This window comes from Phyllobates terribilis, unplaced genomic scaffold (genome assembly GCF_046119375.1).
Source record: "Phyllobates terribilis strain yellow unplaced genomic scaffold, ASM4611937v1 Scaffold_1__5_contigs__length_1240528914, whole genome shotgun sequence".
Taxonomy (NCBI): domain Eukaryota; kingdom Metazoa; phylum Chordata; class Amphibia; order Anura; family Dendrobatidae; genus Phyllobates; species Phyllobates terribilis.
In genome coordinates this window covers 71,050,941-71,071,031 of record NW_027362761.1, presented here as the reverse complement: position 1 = coordinate 71,071,031, position 20,091 = coordinate 71,050,941, and the positions used below count along the sequence as shown (strand labels likewise).

At 39.4% G+C, this 20,091-nt stretch overlaps 1 protein-coding gene across 2 annotated transcripts in view; it reads right to left on the bottom strand.

Moving 5' to 3' along the window:
* The window catches only part of CORO2A (coronin 2A), a 235,376-nt gene that overhangs the window by 13,123 nt on the left and 202,162 nt on the right, over positions 1-20,091 (bottom strand). For both annotated transcript variants that reach the window (XM_073664193.1, XM_073664182.1), the window contains exons 9-11: positions 18,635-18,747; positions 14,685-14,775; positions 2,855-3,132 (exon numbers count right to left, since the gene is read on the bottom strand). In XM_073664193.1, coding sequence (XP_073520294.1) covers positions 2,855-3,132; positions 14,685-14,775; positions 18,635-18,747 — 482 coding nt within the window. The remainder of the gene's footprint in view (positions 1-2,854; positions 3,133-14,684; positions 14,776-18,634; positions 18,748-20,091) is intronic.

Sequence of the window (20,091 nt, the reverse complement as noted above, 5' to 3'; positions counted from 1 at the left end):
AAATGTTTTACCCTCAGATTTTACATTTTCACACAGGGCAATGGGTAAAAATGGTGCCGAAATGTGTCACACAATTTCTTCTAAAAGTGGCAATACCCCATATGTGGCTGTATCGTACCGCTCAGCCATATGGCGAGATCTGGGGGGGACGGAGTGCTATTTGACAATTGGAGAACAAATTATTGTAGAATAGGCATTTGGATTTGGGAGCACAACATTTTTTGAATTTCTTTTGGGGGGCAAGGGCCATTTTGCTTTTCCAGAGCCTTTCTGCTACCAGTAACTTGGAAGTCCCTTATATTTTTAACAGATGACGGACCTGAGTGGGGACTAGCTTTTTTTGAGGACTGAGTTGAAGCTTTTATTGGGAACATTTTACGTAACATTTATCCGGCGCTCTAGGCTGAGCACTTACATCGGGGTTTCCATCTAAATTTCCAAGTGATGTAATTCAGATGAAACCCCTGCGGGATCCATTCACTGTAATGAGGCAACAGAGTTACTCTGGACTCCGTCTGGCCTCTGTTTAGCGGTGTCCTTTTTTTCAGAAGTGCACAAAACTGTGGCCAACCGCACTTTTATGCACGCCTAAAACAAATGACACCGTGGGATCACAGGCCAGACGGCATCCACAGTGGCCTATATCTGCCTCATTACAGGGACTCTTCCGTCATGGGTTCCGGCTGAATCACATATTTCAGAGATTTACATGGAAACTCTGGCGTAAGTGCTCAGCGCAGAGCGCAGGATAAATGTGTGCCGAGCCATACTGCGATCTTTGGGAGACATAATAAACAAATCAGTAGCAGGTGAAGAATTGGTTTTATTTATTTTTTACGCCGTTCCTAGTGTGATATAACTGATTAGATTACTTTATTCTTCGGGTCGGTGCGATTACAGAGATACCAGATTTATATCGGGTTTTTATGACTGACAGCTGTCACACACTAAGAGACGCTTTCTTTTTGCAAAATCTAGTTTTTGCATCGCCATATTTTGAGAGCTATAATTTTTCCATATTTCGGCCGACAGAGTCATGTGATGGCTTGTTTTTTGCGGGACGAGTTGACATTTTTATTGGTACCATTTGTGGGTACGTGACATTTTTTGATCGCTTTTTATTCCGTTTTTGGGAGGTAAAATTAACAAAAACCAACAATTCAGGAATTGTTTTTTGAGGTTTTTTTTTATGCCGTTCTGCGTGTGGTAAAAGTGATCAGGCAGCGTTATTCTTCGGGTCAGTACATTTACAGCGATACTACACTTACTGTATATTTTTTTATGTTTTGGCGCTTTTACACAATAAAACAATTTTATAGAAAAAATATTTTTTTTGCATTGCTTTATTCTGAGAGGTATAACTTTTTTATTTTTTGGCTGATGGAGCTGTATAGCAGCTTGATTTTTGCGGAACAAGATGATGTTTTCAGCGGTACCATTTCTATTTCCATTTTGCTTTTTGATCGCATTTTTTTCCACTTTTTGTTTGGCGATATGAGGAAAAAGCATAGTTTTTTGCTCCGTTTTTTATTTATTTTTATTACGGTGTACACATAAGGAGTTAATTAGTGTGACAGTTTTATAGCTCGGGTTGTTTCGGACGCAGCAATACCAAATATGTGTACTTTTTTTATTTTTGCATAAATATATGGATTTATCGGTTTAATATTTTATTTATTTATTTTTATTTATTTTGTATTTTTTTTTAACAGTTTCAAAACATTTTTTTTTACTTTTTTTTACATTTTTACTTAGTCCCTGTATGGGACATTAATTTTTATTTTTCTGATCCCTGATCTCATGTAATGTAATAGACATGTATTACATTATATGAGATCTTCACTGAATGTTTCACAGTCTCCTGTCTGGCATCAGCTACAGGCTGCCGATTTTTCATTACATTATATAATAAAATGGATGGAGTCATTTAAAAAAAAATATAAAGTTGTTGGTGGAAAAAAACAAAGCACAAAAACGAAAACTTGCATTTCAAAATGGCAGCATATGAAGATTAAAAGGATTTTCCAGGCTTAAGATAAATTGATGACCTATTAATTTTTTGGATAGGATATCAAAATTAGATGGGTGAGGGTCTGACACTAGGCACTCCCATCAATCAGCTATTTTCAGTCCCGATACTGAAGGACAGATGTGTACACTGTGTAGTGGTCATTCTCAGGTACTACAGATAGTCTCCTTTTCATCTAAATAAGAACTCACCTGCAACATCTGAGGACAGCAACTTAGCAATGAACAGAGTTGTGCTGTTCCAGCTCCATTCACTGTTTATATCTGGCAGTTTATATCACAGCTGATTCTTTCTGTGAGGTAAAACATTTCCCTGCCTGGTTTTATGCAATGTTTTACCTCACAGAAAGAATCAGCTGTGACCCCCTGCTGTACTGTCTATATACTCTTTTGCTTCCCCCCTGCCCAGGAGCTGCGGTATGATCAGACCATGTTCCTGCACGGTCAGACACAGCCGTTACACAGTACACAGCAGGGGCACATTTATAAGATCATCTCAGCACAGGAACATTTTATCTAAATACATTCAATTGTAGAAATTATTATTATTCAAAGATCTATTGATTAAAATGTTGATTAAAATTAACTCTGTTCATGGGTAAACCCTTTTAAGGGTTATGGGTTGACAGAGGCCCCCGCCCCTCATCCCCATTTAGCCTCTTAGTTACTAGGGCGATAAAGAGGCATTTAAGCAGTTAAACAGCTATGACTGAAGTCACCGCAGACAAGGTTTTAGCTATATATCACAGCTGGTACCCAATGTATACTAAGTCCGATGAGTTTCTGAACTCGCTCCATATTACTCCTCCCTCCACATGTACTATACCTCATTCTCAGTCTTGGGTGGCGGACACTCAAACAGTTCTAATCCATTGGAGATTAGTGAGTTTCTAGATTCTTGAAATTTTCCTGGGGTCCTCCTCTTCGCTCTGTCTTCCCTTATGATTTCTGTTTTGTATTCTATTTCCCATAATGTCTTTTTGGGAGACTTTTCTTCATACATTTTCTTTGGCTCTTTAGGAAGCAACTTGTCTTCCTCGTCAGAGGGTGCTATATGAGATTGGGTTGATTTTGATCCAGGTTTTAAAGATATCAAAAGAGGGCCTAAATGACAATTAATATTTGATCAATACAATGGCCTGTTTGAACCACATGCCATAAAATTATAATATGAACAAGTGCTCATGTTAAAAGGAATGTGTCAGCAAGAACTTGATTTAAACAATTACTAATTTTTTTATATTAAATGTATTGTTTTTAAACTTGTTTTTGTCTTTATTTCTCATATCACAATCTGTTTGAAAAAAATCCAAAATCATGCAATTTTCACACTGGCCACTAGGTGTAATTCTAAACTCACGGGCCCTTATTCATTAAAGTGTTTTCACCAGATTTTTGGCCCAGAATTTTTGTGCAACTCAAGGTTTTGCAATGATCTTGTGACTTTTGGCGTTTTCACTCAGCACCGCTAAAGTGGATTGAGCTGAGGTGGGAAGAGGGCAGAATGAGGGGGTGATGCCACAGCTCATCTAAGTCAAGATAAGTTGTGGGGTACCTTACTACCTACCTACACTCACTGGGGTAAGATTTATGGTGAAGTGTACGGAGGTGCAAGCCATTTTACATATGTTCCGGATTCATTAATAGGTGTGCACATCTAATGGATCAGAAGCATCTGACTCCAACACCCCCCCTTACTAATACAGGCGTGCCCAATTCTTTATTAATTGGAGCCATACTTCTTTTTGTTTTCTTCAGGAAAGGGACATGGCTATTAGACAGACAGCAAGAGAATGACTCAGATCCTACTTTGCTGTATGTAATGAGCATGCTCAAATCAGGACAAAAGTCATTGTGAAGGGAGAGGGAGGAGGTGAGCTATGACGATCACCTATTATGAATGGTGGATTCTGTGTTATCTTCTGTATATAGAAGTGTTTCCATTGATTATAATCATGGTCATGATGATAATGGGATGTCTGAAAAAAGTGTTTTGACCCTAAAATTAGGCTTAGCGGCTAATTTGAAAATTTCACATTTTTCCCTTAAATATAGATTGTGATAGAAAATCTGAAATGTTAAAACATGTGCAAACATTTTTTTATATATTCTACATAAAAATATTAATTTAAAGGGAACCTGTCACTTTGGATAACGCTGTTAGCCTTCAGATATGGGGTTACACTGCAGGTTAATAGAGTTAGAAAGGTGCCCGGCCTCTTTGCTGAAAGCACGGCTACTGTGAGAAAATTAACTTTATTCCTCCCAAAAGGCTTTCATTCATACAAGCATGCCAGTACTGCTACAGTCATTTTAACTGACAGCTGGCTCTCAGTGCATTCGTGTAGAGCCGACTGCCATTCAAAGTGCTGAGGGCGTGCTTACAGCCTCTGCTCATAGTGCTGTGAGAGGTGACTGCAGCAGCGCTAGCACGCTTGTATGACTGAAAAGCCGGCAGCTCCAGGGAGGAATAAACTTCATTTTCTCCTGGAAGCAGTGCTCTCAGTACAGAGGACGGGCACCTTTTTAACTCCATTAACCCGCGTTATCCGACATAACAGGTTCCCTTTAAACAATAGGTTATTTTTTCATGACACATTCACTTTAAAGGGAAATACAAAATGAAATACCTTCATTTTAATTTTTCATTAGAGTTTTTTTCCATTCAAAAAACCTTGACCTTGCAGCTCCAAACTTACCAACATTACTGTTGGTAAAATAGGGACATTTAATCCCCCTAGAACCAGATAGGACATACTCCTGGATATGTCAAGAAACTTGGTATAAGGGCTTCCCAAATATATTGTCAATAAATTCTTGTCACTGCAAGAGGTTTCTTTGGTTTTGTTTTTTTTTTGTTTTTTTTAAATAATGAAAGTAAAATTATTTTGAAGTAAACTCCAAAGAAAAACTTAGTTTAATATTATATCTAAAAAATCTAAAATCTGACAAAAGCCAATAATAAAATATTACAGTGAACACACAATTGTCATGAAACAGCCACAAAAGAGAAGCAGTGAAAATAAACTCCTTTCGCTGGATCAAAATAGAAGCTTTATGGACGCACTACCAATTATTACTCTAACTCTGTGCTATAAAACTCAAATGGCTTCACTTCATACAGGTTATTTTGTGACAGTCAGTACAGTAAATGGTCATCTGGGATTTAGGCTTTTTCAAACCATGCGCAATCTATGAAATTCAATTCAAAGGGCAGATGACATTCGAGAATGCAAGAAGACTCAATATTTCCTGATGGGCATGAACGACCTGGCAGAGGGTGAATGTCTATCGCACAACTACATCCTACTATACATTACAAAAGATTCTAAGCAGATTATTTCCTCCTGATTTTGATCTGTTAAAGAAGTTGTCGGGGTTCGATACCCAGCAGCCCCGCCGATGAGCTGTTCTCAGTGTCAATTGCGGAGCTGCTCCGTCTTCTGATTGTGCCCTATCCTAATGATAGGTCATCAATGATAAAGTAATGGACAACCTCTTTAACATTCCTAATCTCTGGTCCTTCTCTATAGCCTAGACATTACTTTCAATGAACGTGTAAGACAAAAGCCACCAGCATAATTACAAAGAATGCTAACTTGCTTAAAGGGAATCTGTCACTAGGCTTTCACCATAAAGTACGGCCAGCATCTTTCAGCCCTCTGTTACAGCATTCTAGAATGCTGTATATACAGTGCATTGTGAAAGTATTTGGCCCCCTTGAACTTTTCTACCTTTTGCCACATTTCTGGCTTCAAACATAAAGATATAAAATTCAAATTTTTTTGGGAAGAATCAACAAGTGGGACACAATCGTGAAGTGGAAAGAAATTTATTGGATATTCTAAACTTTTTTAACAAATTAAAAACTGAAAAGTGGGGCGTGCAATATTATTCAGCCCCCTTGAGTTAATATTTTGTAGCGCCACCTTTTGCTGCGATTACAGCTGCAAGTCGATTGGGTTATGTCTCTATCAGTTTTGCACATCGAGAGGCTGAAATTCTTGCCCATTCTTCCTTGCAAAACAGCTCGAGCTCATTGAGGTTGGATGGAGGGCGTTTGTGAACAGCAGTTTTCAGCTCTTTCCACAGATTCTCGATTGGATTCAGGTCTGGACTTTGACTTGGCCATTCTAACACCTGGATACGTTTATTTTTGAACCATTCCATTGTAGATTTTGCTTTATGTTTGGGATCATTGTCTTGTTGGAAGATAAATCTCCATCCCAGTCTCAGGTCTTTTGCAGACTCCAACAGGTTTTCTTCCAGAATGGTCCTGTATTTGGCTCTGTCCATCTTCCCATCAATTTTAACCATCTTCCCTATCCCTGCTGAAGAAAAGCAGGTCCAAACCATGATGCTGCCACCACCATGTTTGACAGTGGGGATGGTGTTTTGAGGGTGATGAGCTGTGTTGCTTTTACGCCAAACATATCGTTTTGCATTGTGGCTAAAGTTTGATTTTGGTTTCATCTGACCAGAGCACCTTATTCCACATGTTTGGTGTGTCTCCCAGGTGGCTTGTGGCAAACTTCAAACTAGACATTTTATGGATATCTTTGAGAAATGGCTTTCTTCTTGCCACTCTTCCATAAAGGCCAGATTTGTGCAGTGAACGACTGATTTTTGTCCTATGGACAGACTCTCCCACCTCAGCTGTAGATCTCTGCAGTTCATCCAGAGTGATCATGGGCCTTTTGGCGGCATCTCTGATCAGTCTTCTCCTTGTTTGAGATGAAAGTTTAGAGGAACGGCCGGGTCTTGGTAGATTTGCAGTGGTCTGATACTCCTTCCATTTCAATATGATCGCTTGCACAGTGCTCCTTGAGATGTTTAAAACTTGGGAAATCTTTTTGTATCCAAATCCGGCTTTAAACTTCGCCACAACAGTATCTCGGACCAGCCTGGTGTGTTCCTTGGTCTTCATGATGCTCTCTGCACTTGAAACAGAACCCTGAGACTATCACAGAGCAGGTGATTTATAGGGAGACTTGATTACACACAAGTGGATTCTATTTATCATTACCAGTCATTTAGGATAACATTGGATCATTCAGAGATCCTCACTGAACTTCTGGAGTGAGTTTGTTGCACTGAAAGTAAAGGCGCCGAATAATATTGCATGCCCCACTTTTCAGTTTTTAATTTGTTAAAAAAGTTTTAAATATCCAATAAATTTTGTTCCACTTCACGATTGTGTCCCACTTGTTATTGATTCTTCCCCAAAAAATAAGAATTTTATATCTTTATGTTTGAAGTCAGAAATGTGGCAAAAGGTAGAAAAGTTCAAGGGGGCCAAATACTTTCACAATGCACTGTATGTCTTCAATCCACTCTGCAAGGCATAAAAAGATTTTATTATACTCAGACGGCATGGTCCCTTTGTTGTGGCTTGCAGAGTGGATTGGGGACATACGGGTGCTTCTCACAAAATTAGAATATCATCAAAAAGTTAATTTATTTCAATTCTTCATTACAAAAAGTGAAACTCATATATTATATAGAGTCATTACAAACAGAGTGATCTATTTCAAGTGTTTATTTCTGTTAATGTTGATGATTATGGCTTACAGCCAATGAAAACACAAAAGTCATTATCTCAGTAAATTAGAATAATTAACAAAAAACACCTGCAAAGGCTTCCGAAGCGTTTAAAAAGGTCCCTTAGTCTGTTTCAGTAAGCTCCACAATCATGGGGAAGACTGCTGACTTGACAGATGTCCAGAAGGCAGTCACTGACAAACTCCACAAGGAGGGTAAGCCACAAAAGGTCATAGCTAAAGAAGCTGGCTGCTCAGAGTGCGGTATCCAAGCATATTAATGGAAAGTTGAGTGGAAGGAAAAAGTGTGGTGAGAAAAGGTGCACAAGCAACCAGGATAATTGCAGCCTTGAAAGGATTGTTAAGAAAAGGCCATTCAAAAATTTGGGGGAGATTCACAAGAAGCGGACTGCTGCTGGAGGCATTGCTTCAAGAGCCACCACACACAGCTGTATCCAGGACATGGGCTACAAGTGTCGCATTCCTTGTGTCAAGCCACTCATGACCAATAGACAAAGCCAGAAGCGTCTTACTTGGGCCAAGGAGAAAAAGACCTGGACTGTTGCTCAGTGGTCCAAGGTGTTGTTTTCAGATGAAAGTAAATTTTGCATTTCATTTGGAGATCAAGGTCCCGGAGTCTGGAGGAAGAGTGGAGAGGCACACAATCCAAGCTGCTTGAGGTCTAGTGTGAAGTTTCCACAATCAGTGATGGTTTGAGGAGCCATGTCATCTGCTGGTGTAGGTCCACTGTGTTTTATCAAGACCAAAGTCAGAGCTGCCGTCTACCAGGAAATTTTAGAGCACTTCATGCTTCCCTCTGCCGACAAGCTTTTTGGAGATGGAAATTTCATTCTCCAGCAGGACTTGGCACCTGTCCACACTGCCAAAAGTACCAATACCTGGTTTAAAAACAACTGTATCACTGTGCTTGATTGGCCAACAAACTCGCCTGACCTTAACCCCATACAGAATCTATGGGGTATTGTCAAGAGGAAGATGAGAGACACCAGACCCAACAATGCAGACGAGCTGAAGGCTGCTATCAAACCAACCTGGGCTTCCATAACACCTCAGCAGTGCCACAGGCTGATCGCCTCCATGCCACGCCGCATTGATGCAGTAATTGATGCAAAAGAAGCCCCGACCAAGTATTGAGTGCATTTACTGAACAGACATTTCAGTAGGCCAACATTTCGGATTTTAAAAACATTTTTCAAGCTGTTGTTATAATGTATTCTAATTTACTGAGATAATGACTTTTGTGCTTTCATTGGCTATAAGCCATAGTCATCAACATTAACAGAAATAAACACTTGAAATAGATCACTCTGTTTGTAATGACTCTATATAATATATGAGTTTCACTTTTTGTATTGAAGAACTGAAATAAATTAACTTTTTGATGATATTAAAATTTTGTGAGAAGCACCTGTATATATAGTATACTAGAAGGCTGTAACAGAGAACTGAAAGAATCTGGCCGTACATTATATGGGAAAAACCTGGTGACAGGTTCCCTTTAAAGGTAAGCCATCATCAGAAAATAACCTATTTCCTTAAATCAGGTTTTTATGTTTCATGTATTTAAAGAAAATATTAATTGGCAATATTTTTTTTACCATATTATGATTTTATTTAAAAAAATACAAAATTAGTAATCTTGCAATTCTCAGTGGCCACTGGGGCTTTTTTAGTCTTAGGCTACGTTTCAGATCCATCTATGAGTCATTGTCAAACACCTTGGTGACACTTCTCTCTTTTTTATACCTTTTTCAAACCCAAGACGTTGTCATGATTAGAAATCTACTCCAGAAATAAGCCAGAGAATATTTTCTTCTATAAATTATATCATTTTCTGGCATAGATTATAGTGAATTTGTTGGGCCATGGATTGCCATGCCCGTCCACTTAAAAATAACAAAAAACAACAGAAAAAAACTCTGAAAACAAAAAATGGCAGTAAAATAGAATATGGTGAAAATATCAAAACCTTTATTTAAATATACAAGTGGGTATGTGGTGGCTGAAAGAGACAGGCGCATATATAGGGTTAAAATTTCATAAAAAAGAAGAATAAAAAAAACTAATACATAATCTGCAAGATATAAAGTGAAGAAATAAGTATTTGATACACTGCTGATTTTGCAAGTTTTCCCACCTACAAAGAATGGAGAGATCTGTAATTTTTATCGTGGGTACACTTCAACTGTGAGAGCCAGAATCTTAACAAAAAAAATCCAGAAAAATCACATTGTATGATTTTTATATAATTCATTTGCATTTTATTGCATGAAATAAGTATTTGATACAACAGAAAACTTAATATTTGGTACAGAAACCTTTATTTGCAATTACAGAGGTCAGACGTTTCTTGTAGTTCTTGACCAAGTTTGCACACAACTGCAGCAGGGATTTGGCCCTCTCCTCCATACAGATCGGGCCTGGACATGTGCTGGCGTGAGCAGGGGGACCTTGCGTGCCCTGCAGGATTTTAATCCATGCCGGAGTAGTGTGTTACTAACGGTAATATTTAAGACTGTGGGCCCTGAAAGTCATTGACCAGGTCCTCCCGTGTAGTTCTGGGCTGATTCCTGATCTTTCTCAGAAACATCCTTACCCCACGAGGCGAGCCCCAGACCCAGGAAGATTTACAGTCATCTTGTGTTGCTTCCATTTTCTAATAATTGCACCAACAGTTGTTGCCTTCTCACCAAGCTGCTTGCCTATTGTCCTGTAGCCCATCCCATTCTTGTGCAGGTCTACAATTTTGTCCCTGGTGTCCTTAGACAGTTCTTTGGTCTTGGCCATGGTGGAGAGGCTGGAGTGTTATTGATTGAGTGTGTGGGCAGGTGTATTTTATACAGGTAATGAGTTGAAACAGGTGAAAGTAATACAGGTAATGAGTGCAGAGTAGGAGGGCTTCGTAAAGAAAAACGAACAGGTCTGTGAGAGCCAGAATTCTTCCTGGTTGGTAGGTGATCAAATACTTATTTCATGCAAGAGAATGCAAATTAATTATGTAAGAATCATACAATATGATTTTCTGGTTTTTATTTCTAGATTCTGTCTCTCACAGGTGAAGTTTACAAATGATAAAAATTGCAGACCTCTCCATTCTTTGTAGGTGGGAAAAACTGCAAAATCGTCAGTGTATCAAATACTTATTTTCCCCACCGTGGGGAAATATGGGTATAGATGAGCTTATATAGTGCCTACAAAGTGATAAATATGTGCAGCGATCAGTAATGCAAAAAAACAGTATACAAATTTATATGTAAATACATAAAGCCCCAAGTGAATAGTTGTTGCCAAACTTTTACTGTTAATCAGCAAACTAAACCTTGAAGAACACTATATATGTACCTCAAGGAAGGTAATAATGGTACGACACATACTGACAAAAAGTAAGAACAATGGAATTGGAAAACTAGTCAACTCACATCAAAAAAGGTGCCCCTGAGGGTAGTTTATAAAAAATAGAATAATGAAATAAAACATATCGTACAGAATTTGTGAGGATAATGTAATTGGAAAAGTAGTCAACTCACTGATCTTATATCTGTCTCAATAAGTCAAATGAAATACTCATATGAGGATGATGTAATTGGAGAAGGTAGTCAACTCATTAGTGAAATATCCGTCTCAAATGTATAAACCACTCACGTGACGACAATTTACACTGAACAAAAATATAAACTCAACACTTTTGTTTTTGCTCCCATTTTTCATGAGTTGAACTCAAAGAGCTAAGACTTTTTCTATGTACACAAAAGGCTTTTTCCTTCAAATATTGTTCACAAATATGTCTAAACCTATGTTAGTGAGCCCTTCTCTTTCGCTGAGATCATCTATCCACCTCTCAGGCGTGGCATATCCAGATGCTGATTAGACATGATTATTGCACCACAATGAATGTGCAGTTTATTACACAGCACAATGCCACAGATGTCGCAACTTTTTGAGGGAGCGTGCAATTGGCATGCTGACTGCAGGAATGTTCACCAGAGCTATTGCACGTGAATTGAATGTTCATTTCTCTACCATAAGCCATCGCCAAATGTGTTTCAGAGAATTTGGCAGTAGATCCAAGTATCTCAGCCTGTCAACTGGGTGGGGTGTATATTTATATATATTAGCAATAGTGAGTTGACTACTTTGTCCACTTACATTGTCCTCACATGAGTGATTTATACATTTGAGACGGATATAGCACTAATGAGTTGACTACCTTCTCCAATTACATCATCCTCATATCAGTATTTCATTTCACTTATTGAGATGGATATAGGATCAGTGAGTTGACTACTTTTCCAATTACATTGTCCTCACACATTCTGTACAATATGTTTCATTTCATTATTCTATTTTTTATAAGCTACCCTCAGGGGCACCTTTTTTGATGCGAGTTGACTAGTTTTCCAATTCCATTGTCCTCACTTTTTGTCAGTATGTGTCGTACCATTATTACTGTCCTTGGGGTACATATTTAGTGTTACTCAAGGTTTAGCTTGTTGATTAACAGTAAACGTTTTGCAATAACTATTCACTTGGGGTTTACGTATTTACATACCGTATATGTCTGTATAGTGTTTTTTTGAGTTACTGATCGTTGCATACAGTTATATGAAAAAGTTTGGGCACCCCTATTAAGCTTAAGCTTAATGTTTTATAAAAATTGGTGTTTTTGCAACAGCTATTTCAGTTTGATATATGTAATAACTGTTGGACACAGTAATGTTTCTGCCTTGAAATGAGGTTTATTGTACTAACAGAAAATGTGCAATCTGCATTCAAACAAAATTTGACAGGTGCATAAGTATGGGCACCCTTATCATTTTCTTGTTTTAAATACTCCTACCTACTTTTTACTGACTTACTAAAGCACTTTTTTGGTTTTGTAACCTCATTGAGCTTTGAACTTCATAGCCAGGTGTATGCAATCATGAGAAAAGCTACTTAAAGTGGCCACTTGCAAGTTGTTCTCCTGTTTGAATCTCCTCTGAAGAATGGCATCATGGGCTCCTCAAAACAACTGTCAAATGATCTGAAAACAAAGATTATTCAACATAGTTGTTCAGGGGAAGGATACAAAAAGCTGTCTCAGAGATTTAACCTGTCAGTTTCCACTGTGAGGAACATAGTAAGGAAATGGAAGAACACAGGGACAGTTCTTGTTAAGGCCAGAAGTGGCAGGCCAAGAAAAACATCAGAAAGGCAGAGAAGAAGAATGGTGAGATCAGTCAAGGACAATCCTCAGACCACCTCCAGAGAGCTGCAGCATCAACTTGCTGCAGATGGTGTCACTGTGCATCGGTCAACTATACAACGCACTTTGCACAATGAGAAGCTGTATGGGAGAGTGATGCGAAAGAAGCCGTTTCTGCAAGCACGCCACAAACAGAGTCGGCTGAGGTATGCAAAAGCACATTTGGAGAAGCCAATTTCTTTTTGGAAGAAGGTCCTGTGGACTGATGAAACCAAGATTGAGTTGTTTGGTCATACAAAAAGGCGTTATGCATAGCGGCAAAAAAACACAGCATTCCAAGAAAAACACTTGCTACCCACAGTAAAATTTGGTGGAGGTTCCATCATGCTTTGGCGCTGTGTGGCCAATGCCGGTACCGGGAATCTTGTTAAAGTTGAGGGACGCATGGATTCCACTCAGTATCAGCAGATTCTTGACAATAATGTTCAAGAATCAGTGATAAAGTTGAAGTTACGCAGGGGATGGATCTTTCAGCAAGACAATGATCCAAAACACCGCTCCAAATCTACTCAGGCATTCACGCAGAGGAACAATTACAATGTTCTGGAATGGCCATCCCAGTCCCCAGACCTGAATATCATTGAACATCTGTGGGATCATTTGAAGAGGGCTGTCCATGTTCGGCGACCATCAAACTTAACTGAACTGGAATTGTTTTGTAAAGAGGAATGGTCAAAAATACCTTCATCCAGGATCAAGGAAATCATTAAAAGCTACAGGAAGCGACTAGAGGCTGTTATTTTTGCAAAAGGAGGATCTACTAAATATTAATGTCACTTTTCTGGTGAGGTGCCCATACCTATGCACCTGTCAAATTTTGTTTGAATGCAGATTGCACATTTTTTGTTAGTACAATAAACCTCATTTCAAGGCAGAAACATTACTGTGTCCAACAGTTATTACATATATCAAGCTGAAAAAACTTACAAAAACACCAATTTTTATAAAACATTAAGCTTAAGATTAATAGGGGTGCCCAAACTTTTTCATATAACTGTATGTTTATCACCTTGTAGGCACTATATATTCCCATCTATGCCCATATGTATATGTATACCCTATGTGTGCGCCAGTCTTTGTCAGCCACCACATACCCACTTGTATATTTAAATAAAGGTTTTGATGTTTTCACCATATTCTGTGTTACTGACCTTTTGGATTTTTTCGTTGGTTTTCATGTCATTCCGATTGGGTCTGCATTTTGTATCCTTGCAATACTTGTGCATTTATTCCTTTATGTGGTACTGACAGACACATGTATTTTATTGGCCACTAATGTACACACAGTATTTGCTTTTCTCCTTGTTCTTTTTTGTTTACAAATAACTGAAAATAAGATGTGAACAGACACTTATGTGTAGCTATTTGCCTATGAAGGCTGTGTATTGTGTGCAGTGTGGCCTTTCACTAGTTTCGGATGTCCACGTGAAAGGCCTGGTAAGGAAGTATTCTTATAAATTATTACAGAGTATATTCTGATTCAGGCTCTAGAGGGGGATAGAAACAGCACTCCGGCATCAGGCAGCTGCTCTCGATGCTTGATGTAGATGTTCACTGGCTGAAGATCTATTTAAATATTAAACATTATGGCTCTTTAAAGCTTTCCTCACTGCTTAATTCCATTCCATTTACAAGTACTTTGTAGAATTTGAGATACATCTGGATTTCAAAGACCAGACCCGTTTCATACATGCACTTGGTTGCATATTCCTTCTGATAAATGCTCAGAGGGGCAACCTTTCCTACAGGCATTTTATGAAGAAAGAAAAAAAAAAGAAAAAGAAAAATGAAATCAAGTAAGTGCTTCGATAACAGCAAAAGCAATGTATTTCAAGATATCCCTGTCTGACCTCTATTAATTCCTCTCAGCCACTCATGTGCAGTAAGGGCTGGCTGTGTTCCAGCTGTCATTGGGTAAATGTCCTCCTGGTACGATTCCGACTGCAAGGCACAAAGGAAAAGGAGGCAGAGTTAACAGCCACATTAGTATGTGTGATAGAATACCAAGATTTCTGATTGCAGGGATTCTGGGATAGCAGGAAAGCAATATATACACACGTGGTCAAAATTGTTGGTACCCCTCGTTTAATGAAAGAAAAACCCACAATGGTCACAGAAATAACTTGAATCTGACAAAAGTAATAATAAATTAAAAATCTATGAAAATGAAGAAATGAAAGTCAGACATTGCTTTTCAACCCTGCCTCTACAGAATTTAAAAAAAAATTTAACTCCTGAAATAGGCCTGTACAGAAATGATGGCACCCCTGAAAATAATGTGACAAAAGGAACATGTTAAATCAAGTTGTGTCCACTAATTAGCATCACAGGTGTCTACAATCTTGTAATCAGTCAGTGGGCCTGTATATAGGGCTACAGATACTCACTGTGCTATTTGGTGACATGGTGTGTACCACACTCAACATGGACCAGAGGAAGCAAAGGAAAGAGTTGTCTCAGGAGATTAGAAAGAAAATTATAGACAAGCATGGTAAAGGTTATAAGACCATCTCCAAGCAGCTTTATGTTCCTGCACATATTATTCAGAAATTTATGATCCATGAGACTGTAGCTAACTTCCCTGTACGTGGCCGCAGGAGAAAAATTGATGACAAATCAAAGAGACAGATAATACGAATGGTAACAAAAAAGCCCAGGAAAACTTCTAAAGAGATTAAAGGTGAACTTCAAGCTCAAGGAACATCAGTGTCAGATCGCACCATCCGTCGTTGTTTGATCCAAAGTGGACCTCATGGGAGACAACCAAGGAGAACACCATTGTTGAAAAAAAATCATAAAAAAGCAAGACTGGAATTTGCCAAACTACATGTTGACAAGCCACAAAGCTTCTGGGAGAACGTCCTATGGACAGATGAGACAAAAATGGAAGTTTTTGGCACGGCACATCAGCTCTGTGTTCACAGATGGAAAAATGAAGCATATCAAGAAAAGAACACTGTCCCTACTGTGAAACATGGAGGAAGCTCTGTTATGTTCTGGGGCTGCTTTGCAGCATCTGGCACAGGGTGGCTTGAATCAGTGCAGGGTACAATGAAATCTCAAGACTATCAAGGGATTCTAGAGAGAAATGTACTGCCCAGTGTCAGAAAGCTTGGTCTCAGTCGCAGGTCATAGGTCTTGCAACAGGATAATGGTCCAAAACACACAGCTAAAAACACTCAAGAATGGCTAAGAGGAAAACATTGGACTATTCTGAAGTGGCCCTTAGCGATGAGCGAGCATGCTCGCCACTGCTCGGTACTCGCCCGAGCATCTCAGTACTCGAGATGCTCGGAGCTCGCCGAGTACTTTCGAGATGCTCGGGCGGGAGCTCGGGTCCCCGTCCTGCATGTTTGGTGCTATTTAGAGCACCAATCATGCAGGGATTGTCTGCCACTCACTGTAATGTCACAGCCATGGTGGCTGTGGCATTACAGTGATTGCCCAAATCGATGGGAACAGTGATCACAGTGAAACATTATAAGCCGGCAATTCATCAGCGGCATACACCGGTACCCGACAATTTAGAACAGAAAGAATAGAGCATCACACATAGATTAGATAGATAGAAACGAAACATGTCAGTCACATATATAATAAGTACAGTGATAGTGTTGATTACTGTACTTGTCATTTAGTGTTAAAATAAAGGATTTATTAAAAAAAAAAAATTGGCGTGGGGTTCCCCTTAATTTTAGTCTCTAGCGGAGGTTAAGCAGACGGCTGGGGCAGATGTTTGAAGCCTGGGAAGGGGGTAATACCCACGGAGCTTCCCAGGCTACTAATATCAGTCCCCACCTGAATACCTAGCCTTTACCAGCTATTAAAATGGGGGACCCCCCAAAAAAATGACGTGGGGTCCCCTCTATTTTAATGGCTAGCAAAGGCTAGGCAGACAGCTGGGGGCTGATATTAATAGCCCAGGAAGGGTGTTATGAATATTGGCCCCCTCCCAGGCTAGAAACACCAGCCGTCAGCCGCCCCAGAAATGGAGCATCCATAGGATGCGCCAATTCTGGCACTTAGCCTCGCTCTTCCCACTGCCCTGTAGCGGTGGCAGTGGGGTAATAGGGCTGGGGTTGATGTCAGCTTATAATGCCAGCTGACATCAAGCCCAGGTTAGTAATGGAGAGGCGTCTATAAGACACCCCCATTACTAACCCCATAGTCAAAGTTAAAAAAAAACACAAACACCCAGAATAAAGTCCTTTAATTGAAATACACACACAATTCTTTAATGTTCTAAATTAAACCATACTTACCATCACGCCCATTCCAGCTGAAGCCAACGATCTTCTGCAATAAAAATAAAATAATAAACCAACCTCATCCTTACCTTTCCATGGTTCCCAGGACGGCTCCAGCTCTGCTACATTCATATGACAGGCTGGATCGCAGCCGAAAGCTGCCATCTAGCTTGCCATGCCGCAGACACTGAGAAGCGCAGGCATGCTTGCGTTCCTCAGTGTCTGGCTGTGACGGCATCCAGATGAGCCGAGTTCATGTCCAATGAACTCAGCTCACCTCATGCACGTCACTGACAGCGTGGGAGAATTCTCCTGCGCTTGCCGTGAGCGCAGGAGAATTCTCTCACGCTCACCGCATCTCGATTGCAGCATTGCGGGGGTTAATGGGCCCGGAGCGGTGCGGGACCGCTCCCTGCACATAGTACCGGGTGTCAGCTGTGACAATCAGCTGACACCCAGCGGCAATCGCACCCGCACAGCCTGTTTGCACGCGCGATCGCCATCATGTACTAATACGGGTCAGGCTCTTAAGTCCCAGGGCACAGACGCGTATTAATACGTCATGGGCTGTAAAGGGGTTAACACTAAATGACAATTACAGTAACCAACACTGTCACTGTACTTATTATATATGTGACTGACATGTTTCTATCTATCCAATCTATGTGTGATGCTCTATTCTTTCTGCTCTAAATTGGCGGGTACCGGTGAATGCCGCTGATGAATTGCCGGCCGGCTTTTTTAAAGAGACGGGTGCATGAAAATCGGAGGGCACTAGTGTGTTCCAAGTGCCCTGCTATGTTTTTCATGCACCCTCCTATATACCCTGCCTGCCTGTCTGCCTGCCTGACGTTTAATTGAGCACCGTTCCCATCGATTTGGGCAATTTTTGACCTTCTGCAGTTTCCCATAGACTTACATTGGGCTTGTTGCTAGGGTCGAGCACCCGAGTATTCCAATATGCTCGACCCGAGCTTCGAGCACCTGAGCATTTTAGTGTTCGCTCATCACTAGTGGCCTTCTATGAGCCCTGACCTAAATCCTATTGAGCATCTTTGGAAAGAGCTGAAACATGCCGTCTGGAAAAGGCAACCTTCAAACACGAGACAACTGGAGCAGTTTGCTCATGAGGAGTGGGCCAAAATACCTGTCGAGAGGTGCAGAAGTCTCATTGACAGTTACAGGAATCGTTTGATTGCAATGATTGTTTCAAAAGGTCGTTCAACAAAATATTAAGTTAACGGTACCATCATTTCTGTCCAGGCCTATTTCATGAGTTTAATTTTTTTTTAAATTCTGTGGAAGCAGAAAAGCAACGTCTGACTTTAATTTGTTCATTATCATAGATTTTTAATTTATTATTACTTTTGTCAGATTCAAGTTATTTCTGTGACCATTGTGGATTTTTCTTTCATTAAACGAGGGGTACCAACAATTTTGACCACGTGTGTAATTCTAAGGGGAAATAAGGAACTGACAACGTATACAAAAATCATGTTGGTCTTTGTGGCCTATTGAAGCTTTCTATAACAAGAAAAAAAAAATGCTCTTACCCTCCTAGGCACAATCATTGATACAGGTTCTATAAGTCCTTTAATTGTAACCAGTTTGTAAAATCTAAACACTTCGCATGAGGAGACATCAACACCCCTTTTTGGCAAAACACCTATAAAATAAAAGGATCTCGTTATATCAAAACTTATCATTTTTACACAAACAGAATATAATTGAGTTTTCCTATTGAAGCACTGAATGCATAGGAGAACATTAGTTCAATATATGGCATGTCATGTGCCAAGCTGTAAGGTATTATTTAATGTATTTACCACCATCGTGCTATCCAGAGCCACAGTGACATGCAGCTTAATTGCATTGGGATTTACAGTGTAATCCCACGGCCCCACTATCAGTATTTGGTCAGTATTCGGTCAGTATTTTTTCTCAGGAGTGGGAACCAAAACCAAGTGAGTAAAGGTATAATAGAAACAAGTGCCCCAATTCTGTATTTATCACCCACTCCTGGTTTAGGCTCCCAAAAAATACTGACCAAATACTGATAGTGGAGCCGTGGTCTAACTGATATTTCAGGAGAACTTGCAGCAGAATTGTAACGTAATCACTGGGTGCTGCTGGGTTGCCATGACAGCCGGGGGTCTGCCGAACACCCCCATGCCTGTGTCAACAATGTTACTATGAAGACCAGAATGCAGCTGGCGTTCATAGAAGACCCTTGTTTTCAATAATTACAGTAAATAAGGTGATCAGACAATAGGAGGTTCAAGTAAAAAAGATCTAAAAAGCAAAAAGAATTTTTTTATAGATTAAAAAAAAATACTGAAATAAAATAAAAATTTTAATTACCGCCTTTTTCCTACCATTAAAAATAAAGATAAAAAATACATATTTGGTAGTGCTGCGTTTATAAAAGTTTGATCTAGCAAACTATAAAGAAAAAAGAACAAAAATTGCCACAACACCCCAGAAAATACAGTAAGAATCTATCAAATCATCATATCTACCCTAAAATGGTTTCAATAAAAACTTGCCATGCAAAAAAAAGCCCTCAGACAGCTCCATTGACCTCTAAATGAAAACATTGAGGGTCTCAGAAAATGGTGAAAGAAGCAGCAATTTATATTTCATTTTTTTACAAAATTCAGAATTTGTTTCACCATTTAAAGAAAATAAAAAAGCTATTTTGTTATTTCCGTTATCATACTAACATGGAGAATCATACTGCCACATCATTTTTACTGCACAATAAAATCCATAAAAACAATTGTAGAATTGTGATTTTTTTTAAGCACTTGGAATTTTTTTCCTGTTTTCCAATACATCGCATGGTAAAATGGATGGCGTCATTCAAAAGTACAAGTTGTTCTGCAAAACAATAAGCTCTCATAAAGCTATGTTGGTAAAAAAAAAAGCTATGGTTCTTAAGAAGGCGAGGAGAAAAACAAAAGAGCAAAAACAAAAAATTGTCTGGCCCCTAAGGGTTTAAATCCCAAGT